Source organism: Tenrec ecaudatus, chromosome 18 (genome assembly GCF_050624435.1).
Source record: "Tenrec ecaudatus isolate mTenEca1 chromosome 18, mTenEca1.hap1, whole genome shotgun sequence".
NCBI classification, from domain to species: Eukaryota; Metazoa; Chordata; class Mammalia; order Afrosoricida; family Tenrecidae; genus Tenrec; species Tenrec ecaudatus.
Window position 1 is genome coordinate 61992354 of NC_134547.1, and position 15756 is coordinate 62008109.

The following is a 15756-nucleotide window of genomic DNA, read 5'->3' on the forward strand; positions in this document are numbered from 1 at the left end:
TGCGGATTCTGAGTAAAAGCAGTTAAATGTTGTTTAAAAGACAGCGACCTGTGCTACAACATAGACCTACCATATATACCCAAATATAAGCTGACCCGAGTGTAAGCCGAGGTACCTAATTATTGCCTAGGGTGGAAAATGCAGAAGCTATTGGTGAGTTTCAGTAATCAAAGCAAATGAAAATAAAATTACTAAAAATTGAGACATCAGTGGGGTAATGTATTTAAATATTTATTTTAAATAAAAAACATAAACAAAAGGACAAGTCATTTAACATTAGTAAACCAGCACAGTAAGTGGAAAATAGCTTCAACAAAAACAATGAGGTATCAACAATGATACCTTAAGAGTGCTATTCCCTGAGCTCAATCAGCAACCAAGCTAAAATGTAAAGAGTTAAAATCCTTCAAAACTGGATTCCTCATCATCATCCGTATCCCAAGGCAGAGCTTCAGCTGGTGTGAGGTCATCATAGACGCTGTCCTGAGATCGCCGTCATCACCATCACTGCTGTCATTTTCATACAGAGCGCAGTCTTCACTGCCATCCATAGCGTTACTAATACTACATTTCTGGAAGGCACGTCGCATCATGTCTTCTGGAATGTCTTCCCATGCATCTCGAACCCACTTTGCTATTCACTCTATGTCAGGCTTCATGAGATTTCCTCCTTTTGTTAGTCGGGCTTGACCAGTTGACATCCATTCATGCCACATCCTTCGCACACGGTCTTTAAAAGGCTTATTCAGAGATACACATCATAGGACGGCTCTGACTGGGTAGATGTGAGTAAACAAACATTCAAAGCCCTGAAGTGTCAGCAGGGCTTTGAATGAACAGTGGAGAAACGGCAATCGATGTTACACCTCGCTGGGATACCACTGACGCGTGTATAAGCCGAACCCCAGTTTTTGAGCACATTTTTTGTGCTGAAAAACTCGGCTTATGCACAAGTATATACGGCATTTTGAGTTGAAGCTTTCTGTACTTCCTTTTATGCATCTCTGGGAGTGGGGAGAAATGACTGGCGAGATTCTGTCCTTCAGGTGGGGCATTTCCCTCCTCCTCAGATTCTGGTAGTGAGGCTTCTAGGTAGACAGCTCGCTTTGAGGGCCATCCCTGAAACAAAGCCTTCTTTATCTTTGGGCTTGATTTTTTTTTTTTTTACAGAAACCTTGGAAGATCTGGGAAAGAACATCTTGCCGTCAGTGAGTACAGAGCACAGTGGAGATTTGAAACCGTCTCCTGCTGACCTGGGCTCTGTGCGGGAAGACTCGGGCTTCCTCTGCTGGAAGAAGGGGTGCAACCAGGTTTTCAAAACGTCTGCGGCCCTTCAGACACACTTCAATGAAGTTCACACCAAGAGACCTCAGCTGCCAGTGTCAGATCGCCACGTGTACAAATACCGCTGCAATCAGTGCAGCCTGGCATTTAAAACCATTGAGAAGTTGCAGTTGCATTCTCAGTACCACGTCATCAGAGCTGCCACCATGTGCTGTCTTTGTCAGCGCAGTTTCCGAACGTTCCAGGCTCTGAAAAAACACCTGGAGACTAGCCACCTGGAGTTGAGTGAGGCTGACATCCAACAGCTTTACGGTGGCCTTCTAGTCAACGGGGACCTCGTGGCCCTGGGAGACCCCGCCCTGGCTGAAGACCACACCATCATAGTTGAGGAAGACAAGGAAGAAGAGAGTGACTTGGAAGATAAACAGAGTCCCATGGGCAGCGACTCGGGCTCGGTACAGGAAGACTCAGGCTCAGAGCCAAAGAGAGCTCTGCCTTTCAGAAAAGGCCCCAATTTCACCATGGAAAAATTTCTAGACCCTTCTCGCCCTTACAAATGTACCGTCTGCAAGGAATCCTTCACTCAAAAGAACATTCTGTTAGTGCACTACAATTCCGTCTCCCATCTGCATAAATTAAAGAGAGCCCTCCAAGAATCGGCAAGTGGTCCACCAGAAGCCACCAGCAGCCCAGACAGCAAGCCCTTTAAGTGTAACACCTGTAATGTGGCCTACAGCCAGAGCTCCACGCTGGAGATCCACATGAGGTCTGTGCTGCATCAAACCAAGGCCCGGGCAGCCAAGCTGGAGGCTGCAAGTGGCAGCAGCAATGGAACCGGGAGCAGCAGCAGCGTCTCCCTGAGCTCCTCCACCCCGAGTCCGGTGAGCACCAGCAGCAGTAACACCTTTACCACCACCAATCCTAGCAGTGCCGGCATTGGCATTGCTCCGAGTTCCAGCTTACTGAGCCAAGTGCCCACTGAGAGTGTAGCGATGCCGCCCCTTGGAAATCCCATTGGTGCCAACATGGCTTCCCCTTCAGAGCCCAAAGAAGCCAATCGGAAGAAGCTGGCAGATATGATTGCCTCTAGGCAGCAGCAGCAACAGCAGCAGCAGCAGCAGCAGCAACAAGCTCAGACGCTGGCTCAGGCCCAGGCCCAAGTTCAAGCTCACTTGCAGCAAGAGCTGCAGCAGCAGGCTGCCCTGATCCAGTCTCAGCTCTTCAACCCCACCCTCCTTCCTCACTTCCCCATGACCACGGAGACCCTGCTGCAGCTGCAGCAGCAGCAGCATCTCCTCTTCCCCTTCTATATACCCAGTGCTGAGTTCCAGCTCAATCCTGAGGTGAGCCTGCCAGTGACCAGCGGGGCCCTGACGCTGACTGGGTCGGGTCCAGGCCTGCTGGAAGATTTAAAGGCTCAGGTTCAGATTCCACAGCAGAGCCACCAACAGATCCTGCAGCAAAACCAGCTCTCTCTGTCCCAGAGTCACCCTGCCCTTCTTCAGTCAAGCCAACATCCTGAGAAGAAAAACAAATTGGTCATCAAAGAAAAGGAGAAAGAAAGCCAGAGAGAGAGAGACAATGCCGAGGTGGGGGAAGGCAATCTAGGGCCCAAAGAATCACTGCCCGATGCCTTGAAGGCCAAAGAGAAAAAGGAATTGGCACCAGGGAGTAGTTGCGAGCCTTCCATGCTCCCTCCACGCATTGCCTCAGATGCCAGAGGGAACGCCACCAAGGCATTGCTGGAGAACTTTGGCTTCGAGCTGGTCATTCAGTACAATGAGAATAAGCAGAAGGTGCAGAAGAAGAACGGGAAGACCGAGCAGGGGGAGAATTTGGAAAAGCTTGAGTGTGAGTCCTGCGGCAAGTTATTTTCCAACATCTTGATCTTGAAGAGTCATCAAGAACACGTTCACCAAAATTACTTTCCCTTTAAACAGTTGGAGAGGTTTGCCAAACAGTACCGAGAGCACTATGACAAACTCTACCCACTGAGGCCCCAGACCCCAGAGCCGCCCCCGCCTCCACCCCCACCCCCTCCGCCCCCTCTCCCTGCAGCACCACCTCAACCAGCCTCCACGCCAGCCATTCCTGCTTCTGCACCACCCATCACATCGCCGACAACTGCCCCGGCCCAGCCATCCGTCCCACTCACCCAGCTCTCCATGCCAATGGAGCTGCCCATTTTCTCACCACTGATGATGCAGACAATGCCGCTGCAGACCTTACCGGCTCAGCTGCCCCCTCAGCTCGGACCCGTTGAACCGTTGCCTGCAGATTTGGCCCAGCTATACCAGCATCAGCTCAATCCAAGTCTGCTCCAGCAGCAGAATAAGAGGCCTCGGACCAGGATCACAGATGATCAGCTCCGAGTCTTACGGCAATATTTTGATATTAACAATTCTCCCAGTGAAGAACAGATCAAAGAGATGGCAGACAAGTCTGGGTTGCCCCAGAAAGTGATCAAACACTGGTTCAGAAATACTCTCTTTAAAGAGCGGCAGCGCAACAAGGACTCCCCGTATAACTTCAGCAATCCTCCCATCACCAGTCTGGAAGAACTCAAGATCGACTCCAGGCCCCCTTCCCCGGAACCTCAAAAGCAGGAGTACTGGGGAAGCAAGAGGTCCTCAAGGACAAGGTTCACGGACTACCAGCTGAGGGTCTTGCAGGACTTTTTTGATGCCAACGCGTACCCCAAGGACGATGAGTTTGAGCAACTCTCTAATTTACTGAACCTTCCAACCCGAGTCATAGTGGTGTGGTTTCAAAATGCCCGACAGAAGGCCAGGAAAAATTATGAGAATCAGGGGGAGGGCAAAGACGGAGAGCGGCGTGAGCTCACCAATGACAGATATATTCGAACGAGCAACTTAAACTACCAGTGCAAAAAATGTAGTCTGGTATTTCAGCGCATCTTTGATCTCATCAAGCACCAGAAGAAGCTGTGTTACAAGGATGAAGATGAGGAGGGGCAGGATGACAGCCAAAATGAAGACTCCATGGACGCCATGGAAATCCTGACTCCCACCAGCTCCTCCTGCAGCACCCCGATGCCCTCACAGGCATACAGTGCCCCAGCTCCATCAGCCAATACAGCTTCCTCTGCCTTCCTGCAGCTCACAGCGGAAGCGGATGAACTGGCCACCTTCAGTTCAAAAACAGAAGCAAGCGATGAGAAACCAAAGCAAGTGGAACCTCCCAGTGCACAGCCGAACCAAAACCAAGAGAAGCAAGGACAACCAAAGCTAGAGCTGCAACAGCAAGACCAACCAGAGCAGAAGACAACTGCACCCCAACAAAAGCTCCCACAGCTGGCTTCTCCCCCTTCGTTATCACAGCCCCCTCCACAAGCGCCCCCTCCTCAGTGTCCCTTACCACAGTCGAGCCCCAGTCCTTCACAGCTCTCCCACCTTCCCCTCAAGCCCCTCCACACATCAACTCCTCAGCAGCTGGCAAACCTCCCTCCTCAGCTCATCCCCTACCAGTGTGACCAGTGCAAACTGGCATTTCCATCATTTGAGCATTGGCAGGAACATCAACAGCTTCACTTTCTGAGTGCCCAGAACCAGTTCATCCACCCCCAGTTTCTGGACAGGTCACTAGATATGCCTTTCATGCTGTTTGACCCCAGTAACCCACTCCTGGCCAGCCAACTGCTGTCTGGAGCCATACCCCAGATTCCAGCCAGCGCAGCCACCTCTCCTTCTACCCCAACCTCCACAATGAACACTCTGAAGAGGAAGCTGGAGGAAAAGGCCAGCGCGAGCCCTGGGGAAAATGACAGTGGGACAGGAGGAGAAGAACCGCAGAGAGACAAGCGCCTGAGGACGACTATTACGCCAGAGCAGCTAGAAATTCTCTACCAAAAGTATCTACTGGACTCCAATCCAACTCGAAAGATGTTGGATCACATTGCGCATGAAGTGGGCCTGAAGAAACGCGTGGTGCAGGTTTGGTTCCAGAACACCCGGGCTCGAGAACGGAAAGGGCAGTTCCGGGCTGTGGGCCCAGCTCAGGCCCACAGGAGGTGCCCTTTTTGCAGAGCACTCTTCAAAGCCAAGACTGCCCTGGAGGCTCACATACGGTCACGTCACTGGCATGAAGCCAAAAGAGCTGGCTACAACCTCACCCTCTCTGCGATGCTGTTAGACTGCGACGGGGGTCTCCAGATGAAAGGAGATCTTTTTGATGGAACTAGCTTCTCCCACCTACCCCCAAGCAGTAGTGATGGCCAGGGTGTTCCCCTCTCACCTGTGAGTAAAACCATGGAGCTGTCGCCCAGAACTCTTCTTAGCCCTTCCTCCATCAAAGTGGAAGGGATTGAAGATTTTGAAAGTCCTTCCATGTCCTCAGTTAATCTAAATTTTGACCAAACAAAGCTGGACAACGACGACTGTTCCTCTGTCAACACAGCGATCACAGACACCACCACGGGAGATGAGGGCAATGCAGACAATGACAGTGCGACAGGAATAGCAACGGAAACCAAATCATCTTCAGCACCCAATGAAGGGTTGACCAAAGCAGCCATGATGGCAATGTCTGAGTATGAAGATCGGCTGTCGTCGGGTCTGGTCAGCCCAGCCCCAAGCTTTTACAGCAAGGAATATGACAATGAAGGCACAGTGGACTACAGTGAAACCTCAAGCCTCGCAGATCCCTGCTCCCCGAGTCCAGGTGCAAGTGGGTCGACAGGCAAATCTGGAGATAGTGGGGAGAGGCCTGGGCAGAAACGTTTTCGCACTCAAATGACCAATCTGCAGCTAAAGGTCCTCAAGTCATGCTTTAATGACTACAGGACACCCACCATGCTAGAGTGTGAGGTCCTGGGCAATGACATTGGACTGCCAAAGAGAGTTGTTCAGGTTTGGTTCCAGAATGCCCGGGCAAAAGAAAAGAAGTCCAAGTTAAGCATGGCCAAGCATTTTGGTATCAACCAAACAAGTTACGAGGGACCCAAAACAGAGTGCACTTTGTGTGGCATCAAGTACAGCGCGCGGCTGTCTGTACGTGACCATATCTTTTCCCAACAGCATATCTCCAAAGTTAAAGACACTATTGGAAGCCAGTTGGACAAGGAGAAAGAATACTTTGACCCAGCCACTGTACGTCAGTTGATGGCTCAACAAGAGTTGGACCGGATTAAAAAGGCCAATGAGGTCCTTGGAGTGGCAGCCCAACAGCAAGGGATGTTTGACAACGCTCCTTTGCAGGCTCTCAACCTTCCTACAGCATATCCTGCGCTCCAGGGCATTCCTCCTGTGTTGCTCCCCGGCCTCAACAGCCCTTCCTTGCCAGGCTTTACTCCATCCAACACAGGTGGGTTCTGCTTTAGGTGCTCCTGTTGCTTCCAAGAGCTCCCCAGCTAAAGAGTTTTGTCATGTGGCCACCATCCCAATTTTTCAGTCGCAGTAAAAAGGTTCCTTTGCTTAGTATTCTCATATAGCAGTAAATAAAACTTATGTTGCCTTCATAGGGCAGGCAGTGGAACCTCCTAATTGGAACCGTTACTTCTGAAACCACTCTTTTGCCCTGTGTTCCAAAGCACCCCCCTCCTGGTGTGTGCAACTGTTGCCATTAGGTGCCAGAGTCAGTTCCGATTCACAGTGATCCTGTGGCACAACAGAATGGCATACCTGCCTGCTCCTGTGCCATTGCTCACCTGTGTTGTTTGAGCTCATTGTTACTATAATCTTGGCATACCAACTTCTAGAATATTTTTGAGAAGGAAGTTTCCATCACTGACCTAGTCTGTCCTGGTGGAATGTTGATCCCATCCAGATAGTTATTGCAAATAGGGACCCCTGACTGTCTGAACTAATCCGGGGTCATGCTTGATGGCAGCTAGTTCCAGATGCTTTCAATCAATTCTTTGCCCTTCCTTGGGGTGTCTTCCCACCCTGGAGTGTTACTTGCTCTGGCACGAGGAATGGTTGTTGGGAAGCAGCTCTTTGATGACAGGCCCTTACTCCTGGCATTTTCTTTTAGCCAGAACTACGGCTATGATAGCTTCTAATGAAATTGCTGCTCAACTTAAATAGACTGCCGAGACCAGGAATCTTGTATTGGAGAATGTAAAAACACCAATATGTACTTTTAGGGCCCTCAGGCACTGCCCTCATGTCCTTTAGCCCATCTTTTACTCTTTTACTTGGAGTCATAAATATTTAGCACGCTTGTCTTTTCGTGCACAAGAAAATTTCCCAGTTCTTCCTATCTACGTCTTACTCTTCCATGTGTCCTCATCCACCTTTTCTGGATCCACCTATCTTTTGTAAATTGGACCTTAACCTCCAACATTCTGTGAGGCTCAGGCACAAGTCAGCAACTTCACCCAATGGCCTGTCCTGGCCAGTGCACATTCACTAAAGGAGAGCCCCTCAGAGTGCCTCCCTACATCCCAGACTTGTCCCTGTTCTAGTGTTTGAAGTGGCTCTGCTGGTTTCTAGAGTTGTGCTGGTTTCTAGAGTTGTGCTGGTTTCTGGTTGAATTAATTTCCCAGTTTCACAATTTTGGCTGTTTTATAGAACATGAGGCTACCTCGTTCCTGGTCAGTTTTTTATCCCAAAAGAAGAACAGTAAATGAAGGCATTAAGACATAGAAGTAGTTGCTTGTATATGTTGGGAAATAGTGTTACAGAATGGCGTTCCAGCCAGCTAGACCTAAGTGAGGCAATCGGCAATGGAAAATGTCCGGACACTGAGTTTAACCCTGACAGCCCCAGGACCTTGGCAGAGGGGCTTGGGAAGGCCCAGCATATCATAATAATGTGAACAGATTAGAATCAGAATGTCTTATCTATTCCCCTTGTTTTACAGATGAGAAAACTGAGGCCCAGAGAGGTCAAGACCATTCAGCAAGCTAGGGTAGGAGCCAGAGCTCCCACCCAGGCCTCCTGGCTCCCAGTGCTATGTGCTCCTTCCACAACACCCAATATGAGCCAGTCAGTCAACAGGTATATGTTTAGTGCTACTCAGGTTCTGACCACTTAGAGTGGATGCAAGAAAGAAAGATCTGCTCGTAATGATTCAAGTCAGCCAGACATAGCCTATTTATTAGCACCACAGCTCTCAGGAGCACGGGATCTGGAATTGGGAGGGAAGGAACTCATGGTAATTGAGTCCCTTATATGTGAAGTCTAATGCCAAAGTTTTGTTGTTTTTTTTTTTAATACGGTCTTCTCTTTAATCCCTACAACCATCCACTGTGGAAACTTGTGGTTTCAGAATGTCAACTAATAGGTCAAGGTCACAGTGCCTGCCTACATGTATTAGTCACAATCCACACCTGCCCAGTCTTGACTCCAAAAGTTTATGGGTGGCTCAGTTTCAGGGGGCAAAATGACTTGCTCAGTTCTGATTTTACAGACAAGAAAGCTAGTATTGTCTGATTGTTGTGAGAAGTGTTGAGTTACCGTGTCTAATATGGGTAGTGTAGAGTTTAGTGAAGATTTCTTAAAAGTGGGATCCCTGCAGGCCGTCACGTGAGGACATAGACAGTCAGTGCAAGGACTTCTGGCTGGTATCTTTCTCCTGAAAGCCTAAAAGCACAGGGCTGATGAAAGCTCAGGTGTTTCTTCTTCCTTGCTCTTGTTGATCTTTTGGCGCTGGCCTCAAAGCTACAGCCCCGGGCAGGCCCATTGCCTACGGACTGACAGAATTTACGTCTTACGTTTAGAATTCAGAATTCATTCTGTCCTGGCCTCGCTTGCACAATTTAGCTGACACTGTACTGGTTTTCTCAATAAAATCAGTCACATTTCTTCTGGTTTTCAGTCTCTCTTGCGTTGACATTAGAGGAGAATCCGGGAAGTTCTTTTGTGCTAAATGAATGTTAGTATGCAATAATGGTCACTCAGATATCAGTGGTGTTTTCCTGGGATTGGCAACCCTGTTGCCATCATCTTGTTTTAGACGCATTCGCAGAGTTTGGTTAACATTGCACCACAATAACCAGGTTGCAGTGAGCCTCACTCAGGCATGGGCTTTAGAATATGTTTTTCCCAAGGGCAGTGCTGTTTTGGAAGCACTTGACTGACTTTATGGGAGACAGTAGTCCAGCTGAAGGAGTGAGGAGCTGTATAATTTAGGATCTAACATTTTGGGAGCCTCTAAAAGGAGCCCTAGTGGCACAGTGATTAAAGACTTGGCTGCTGAACAAAACGGTGGTGGCTCAAACCTACTCGCTATTTCGTAGGAGAGAAAGATGTGTCGTCTGCTTCCATGAAGATTGTAGCCCTTGGAAGCCTTACGGGGCTGTTCTTTACCATCACCCTGAAACAGAAGGCTCAAACAAGGAGAAATCGAAGGGCGAGGGAACATATGGAGCTCCAGGGTGGGTCAAGGCTGTGCAGATAATAGTGGATTAGGGCTGAGTCCAATCGAAGATGGAATAGTAGGTACCCTGTGTGCCTGCTGCCATTGTCAAAGGCCCTTGCCACCCTAAGGAGACATGCTTGAGAGTGCATTGTGATACCCTGGGCATTGGTCATGACAACACCTCAGGCTATTCCATTTGGGGCAATGTTTCTCTCTCTCCGTGTTGCTGGACATTCAGGCATCGGCCAGTCCTCCTGCACATCCTTCCAACAGAGGTGGGCGGAGATGCTTAGCTCTCCAGTGGATTCCATAGTTACAGAATGCAAATGCAGATCAGCAGCACCACGGCAGTGGAATTGTTTTCCTTGCTCTTCTTCCACGCTTTTCTTTTCCTCTTCTGAAGCCTTGCCAACTTGGTCTTTGCTCTCTTCTCCTGTTGCTTCTGTGGAGCAACAGCAAGTTTAGAGGTAATACCACAACCAGTGGTTTTACCATGTGGCCTAGATGGCTAAGAAAATGTGAACTGAGGGTATAGCATGCTGAGCAGAACAGGGCTAGAAGCTGAAAGGAGGAAGTATGGGAGCTGAGCCAGGACTAAAACCTGAGGATACAAGGCTGTCCAATCCTATTACCACAATAGTTCAGTCCCACTGGACATGGGATTGTCAGGAGTCGGGGGGCCAACGGCCACCAACAATCCAACCTTAAGCCTGGAGGGCTCTCTCTGTTGGGAACGTTGGTTTTGAGAGCATCCTTCAACTTACACCTTGAGACATCCACATGTGTGTCACTGACAGGTAAAATATCAACCCCAGACTAACATGTAATTTCCCTTTCTGTCTTCATTCCTTTCAGCTTTAACGTCTCCCAAACCGAACTTGATGGGTCTGCCCAGCACAACAGTTCCTTCCCCTGGCCTCCCCACATCTGGATTACCAAATAAACCGTCTTCAGCATCGCTGAGCTCCCCGACCCCAGCACAAGCCACCATGGCAATGGCCTCCCAGCCCCAGCAGCAGCAGCCACAGGTGCAACAGCCCCCGCCACCACCGCCAGCAGCCGTCCAGCCACCATCTGCACCCCAGCTCCCTCAGCAGCAGCGCAAGGACAGTGAGAAAGTAAAGGATAAAGAAAAGACACACAAAGGAAAGGGGGAGCCCCTGTCGGTCCCCAAGAAGGAGAAAGGCGAGGCTCCCACGGCGGCGGCGGCGATTTCGGCCCCACTGCCCACCATGGAGTATGCGGTGGACCCGGCACAGCTACAGGCCCTGCAGGCAGCCTTGACTTCGGACCCCACAGCGTTGCTCACCAGCCAGTTCCTTCCTTACTTCGTACCAGGCTTTTCTCCTTACTACGCCCCTCAGATCCCCGGCACCCTGCAGAGTGGGTACCTGCAGCCTATGTATGGCATGGAAGGCCTCTTTCCCTACAGCCCTGCGCTGTCACAGGCCCTGATGGGGCTGTCGCCTGGCTCCCTACTGCAGCAGTACCAGCAATACCAGCAGAGCCTGCAGGAGGCCATCCAGCAGCAGCAGCAGCAACAGCAGCAACAGCAGCGGCAACTGCAGCAGCAGCAGCAGCAAAAAGTGCAGCAGCCCAAAGCAAGCCAAACCCCAGCCCCTCCGGGGGCTGTTTCCCCAGACAAAGACCCTGCCAAAGAATCCCCCAAACCAGAAGAGCAGAAAAATGCACCCCGGGAGATGTCTCCCCTCCTGTCGAAACCCCCCGAAGAGCCAGAAGCAGAAAGTAAAAGTGCGGACTCCCTCTACGACCCCTTCATTGTTCCAAAGGTGCAGTACAAGTTGGTCTGCCGCAAGTGCCAGGCAGGCTTCGGTGACGAGGAGGCGGCACGGAGCCACCTGAAGGCCCTCTGCTTCTTCGGCCAGTCCGTGGTGAACCTGCAAGAGATGGTGCTTCACGTCCCCACTGCCGGAGGCGGCGGTGGTGGTGGTGGTGGCGGCGGCGGCGGCGGGAATGGCGGCGGCTCGTACCACTGCCTGGCGTGCGAGAGCGCGCTGTGTGGGGAGGAAGCTCTGAGTCAACATCTCGAGTCGGCCTTGCACAAACACAGAACAATCACGAGAGCAGCAAGAAACGCCAAAGAGCACCCTAGTTTATTACCTCACTCTGCCTGCTTCCCCGACCCTAGCACCGCATCTACCTCGCAGTCTGCCGCGCACTCAAACGACAGCCCCCCTCCCCCGCCGGCCGCCGCGCCCCCCGCCGCGCCCCCCCACGCCCCCAGGAAGTCTTGGCCGCCAGTGGTCTCCCGGGCTTCGGCCGCGAAGCCCCCTTCTTTTCCTCCTCTCTCCTCATCTTCAACGGTTACCTCAAGTTCATGCAGCACCTCAGGGGTTCAGCCCTCGATGCCAACAGACGACTATTCGGAGGAGTCTGACACGGATCTCAGCCAAAAGTCCGACGGACCGGCGAGCCCGGTGGAGGGTCCCACAGACCCCAGCTGCCCCAAGGACAGTGGTCTGACCAGTGTAGGGACGGACACCTTCAGATTGTAAGCTTTGAAGATGAACAATACAAACAAATGAATTTAAATTAAAAAAAAGTTAACAAACCAATTTCAAAAATAGACTAACTGCAATTCCAAAGCTTCTAACCAAAAAAAAAAAAAAGGAAAAAAAAAAGAAAAAAGCGTGGGTTGTTTTCCCATATACCTATCTATGCCGGTGATTTTACATTCTTGTCTTTTCTGTTTTCTTTTATTAAAAAACAAAACAAACAAAAAAAAACTCTAATCCTGTTACATTGTGTCCTTTTGAAGGTACTATTGGTCTGGGAAACTGAAGTCCGCAGGGCCTCCCCAATGTCTTTGGAGCTTAACCCCCTTGTATAGTTGCCCCTTTTCAATAACGCCCACATCGATAGCACAGAGGAGCCCGGCATGCACTGTATGGGAAAGCAGTCCACCTGTTACAGTTTTAAATTTCTTGCTATCTTAGCATTCAGATACCAATGGCTTGCTAAAAGAAAAAAAAGAAATGTAATGTCTTTTTATTCTCAGGTCAATCGCTCACACTTTGTTCTGTTTTCAGAATCATTGTTTTATATATATATATATATTACTTTTTTCGGGTTTTTTGGTTTTTGTTCCAGAAAAAATTTTTTGTTTTGTTAATTTAAAAACGGGCAGAAAGTATTCGATACAAACAATGTGAACTGCTTTAGCTTCTGGGGAATTTTAAGGATAGCTTTTCTGCTGAAGCCAATTTCAAGGGGAAAAGTTAAGCACTCCCACTTTCAAAAAAACCCCACACATAGAGTGTTGAGGACTTGTAGCTTAAAAAATAAGTTTTAAAAAACTGACTTTCTGTATTTATGATAGATATGACCATTTTTGGTGTTGAGTAGATTGTTGCATTGGAAATGAACTGAAGCAGTATGGTAGATTTTAAAGGGAAAAAAATCTTTTGTGTACATTTAGCTTTTTGTATGGTCCAGCTGACAGCTCCTCATTTGATGTCGTCTTGTTCATCCCTAGCAGATAGATTGCAATCCGTTGATTCGCCTAAGCTTTTCTCTCCCCCTTGTCCCTTTAACTCTACTTTCTCTCCCACCTCCCACCCTAAAACCTCCCACTGAAGGTAGCTGCCTTCATTTCTTAAAGGGTAGCTGCAAATTATTTTATAAACTAATGAAAGAATTTCAAAGGGTTTTAGGAGTCACTAGGATCCTCACAGAGTATTTTCGGTTGGGGAGTTGAAACTTTTTAAACATATAATTCTAGTTACCTATGTCTGTTCGCCTTGTGCATTCATTTTTTATCTTTCCCTGTCTTCTGTTCTGTTACCTCTTTTCTCCTCCTTTGACGTTTCAAGTAATCTTTTCCCCGAAGTAAAGCATTTGTTTCAGTTTGTGTAACTGGACTGTGTGTACTTCTCCCCACCTAAAGAAAGGTTTTTGGTTAGGGGTTTGGTTTTGGTTTTTTGTTTTCCTCTGTCAGAAAAAAAAATCATGCTTTAAATAAAATCCAAAGACACACCCTTTCACTGCTGATGCAGTGGACGGGTTCTTGTTACTTGAGAATTTGTTTTTTGAGTTAAACAAACAAGACTTAGTTTAATAAAAGAGTAAAAAGATTCCCAGGTTGTTTATGTGCTGCTTCTACAAGCAGAGAGGCAACTGTTAATGACAATTTCATAAACCAAAAGACACATTTTTACTTCAAAGTTTTGTCCTTGTGTTAGGCAGTCTGAGCAGCGAGTGATCCAGAACGCAGCCAACAAAGCAGCAGATAGCAATGTACAGAAAGCAAAAAAAAGAAAAAGGGAAAAAAACCGTATGTGAGGCACTTGCATTTATGTTAATGTCTGTATTTCTGAAACATAACCCACCCCACCACCCTTTCTCATCTTAATAAAACGGTCTGAACTTTGAAAGGAAAACTTTGTGCTGCTAAATCGTAGATTTTGGAGACAAATATATGCTTTGCTGTTTCATTTTCATAACCAAACATCAACGGAAACAATCCCCCCTTGCCCCCCGAAAGTGTGAAATCCTTCTCCCCACTTTGTTCTCTTCCTTATGTTTCAAAAGGGAACTTTACAGACTGTGAATGCAGGTTCCATTTGGTCACCTTTCAGGCTTCTTTGCCCAGTGCTGAAGCTACTCATCGACTTTGCAAAGACTGGAGCATTCCAAGATCTGAAAATAGATTTTCTTTTCTTTGGTTTTCTTTTTTAGCCGGGACTATTTCCTTTTGATGAATTTGGTTTTCAGTTTAATGGAAGTGTAGATCCTGAACTGTTGTACATATTTCTAACTAGGCTGTTGCACAGTGCAAATTGCTTTTTAATTTTTTTTAAAGTAGAAATACTACAGAGTACCACCTAATTATTCATACCAATATCCAGTTGTAGCATAAGGTGTCAAAAACAAGTACACAAGACATTTGCTGTTTTAACAAGCTATTTTCTTTTAACAAGAATTCTTGTATTTTCTTCCTGTGTTTGAGATGAACATTTTTAAATTTTAAAGTTGTACAGTTTTTTTCTCATTATTTTATCGTTTGTAACTCTATGAAATATATATATATATTTTTTGCCATTTACCTGTTGTATGTTACTCTATGTCTGTACCATATAGATAAAAATGTTTTTGTTTTTGGTTCTCTGTGTGATGCCAATTAACAATTTAACACTAACTTTACCTGTCAAAATTCTACTAGGTCTTTTCTGAAGTCTTTTTTTTTTAATGGTCTTGCTTGGTAATAGTGCAATTTCTATCCCTTGCCTGCCCCGCGCCCCAACTTTCCATTTCCTCCTAATCTGTCCACCTCGCACCCGGTGGTTTCGTTGTTTGTTGTTTTTTGAGCTACTATGCCATCCTCCTCTTGTGCGGCAGAGCGACTGTTGGTGTTTTGTTAGGTCATGCCTTGACCTGTGGGTGTGTTTGGTGACAGCAAGGTGGTTGGGGAGATTGCCAAGCATGCTTCCACCCACCAGTGTTTCTCAGAAGGGTTGTGTGATCGTTTCAACCTAGAGTGGTTTGCACACTTAATTCTTTCCTCTACAGATGAACTGCCCACATACATGTTTATTAAAAATTTAAAAAGTATCAGCATTAACCCAGAAGTAGCAAAGCAATCAGTGATGATGAAAATTGGAGGCCAAACACAAGCTCTTCAGGTGTCTGTGGGCTCACATCCACTCTGCCAATGACCAGTGTCATTTTAAAAGCATAAAGTTCACTACAATGCTCAGCTGTTTGTTTAGCTTGATCTCACTGGGGGAACTTACTCCTTCCTGCTGCCTTAGGTAGCTGAAGAGGATATCTCAACCCACTTTTAAATTAATAGTTCTTCACCTTTTTATTTTTGTTTTTTTTGGATACTCCACAGTGTGGGTTGGTGCTGGATTGCTGAACCCTATCTCATCACAGCACCTAATGGGCCCCCAGAACAGGAGACCATCCACCCACCCTCCTTCCATCTTTCCAAAAAGAAAAAGGGGGGAAAAAACCCCGAAAAGTTTAATACATCTAGGAAGTTTTTGTTTTGTTAAATTAAAAGCTATTTAAAGAGATGAATGTGGCCAACGTTTTACACAATTGAAAATAAAGTAAAACAGACGGCATGTGTTTAAACCTGAGTTTATCAGGCATGGCAGGAAGTTGCAGGAGAGAGAAGCGGTGACC

The 15756-nt window shown here is 47.8% G+C and overlaps 1 protein-coding gene and 1 long non-coding RNA gene across 6 annotated transcripts in view; one reads left to right on the forward strand and one right to left on the reverse strand.

The window, feature by feature from the left end:
- ZFHX3 (zinc finger homeobox 3) overlaps positions 1-12353 on the forward strand; it is a 257660-nt gene extending 245307 nt beyond the window's left edge. For 4 of the 5 annotated variants that reach the window (XM_075536906.1, XM_075536907.1, XM_075536905.1 and 1 more), the window contains 2 exons: positions 1171-6606; positions 10462-12353. In XM_075536906.1, the coding sequence (XP_075393021.1) occupies positions 1171-6606; positions 10462-12122 (7097 nt within the window). In that variant the 3' untranslated portion in view covers positions 12123-12353. Of the gene's footprint in view, positions 1-1170; positions 6607-8106; positions 8244-10461 lie in introns of all 5 variants that reach the window. The other variant, XR_012780857.1, reaches the window with a different exon arrangement.
- The window catches only part of LOC142431909 (uncharacterized), a 169840-nt gene that overhangs the window by 24952 nt on the left and 129132 nt on the right, over positions 1-15756 (reverse strand). The gene's annotated exons all lie outside the window — the stretch shown is intronic.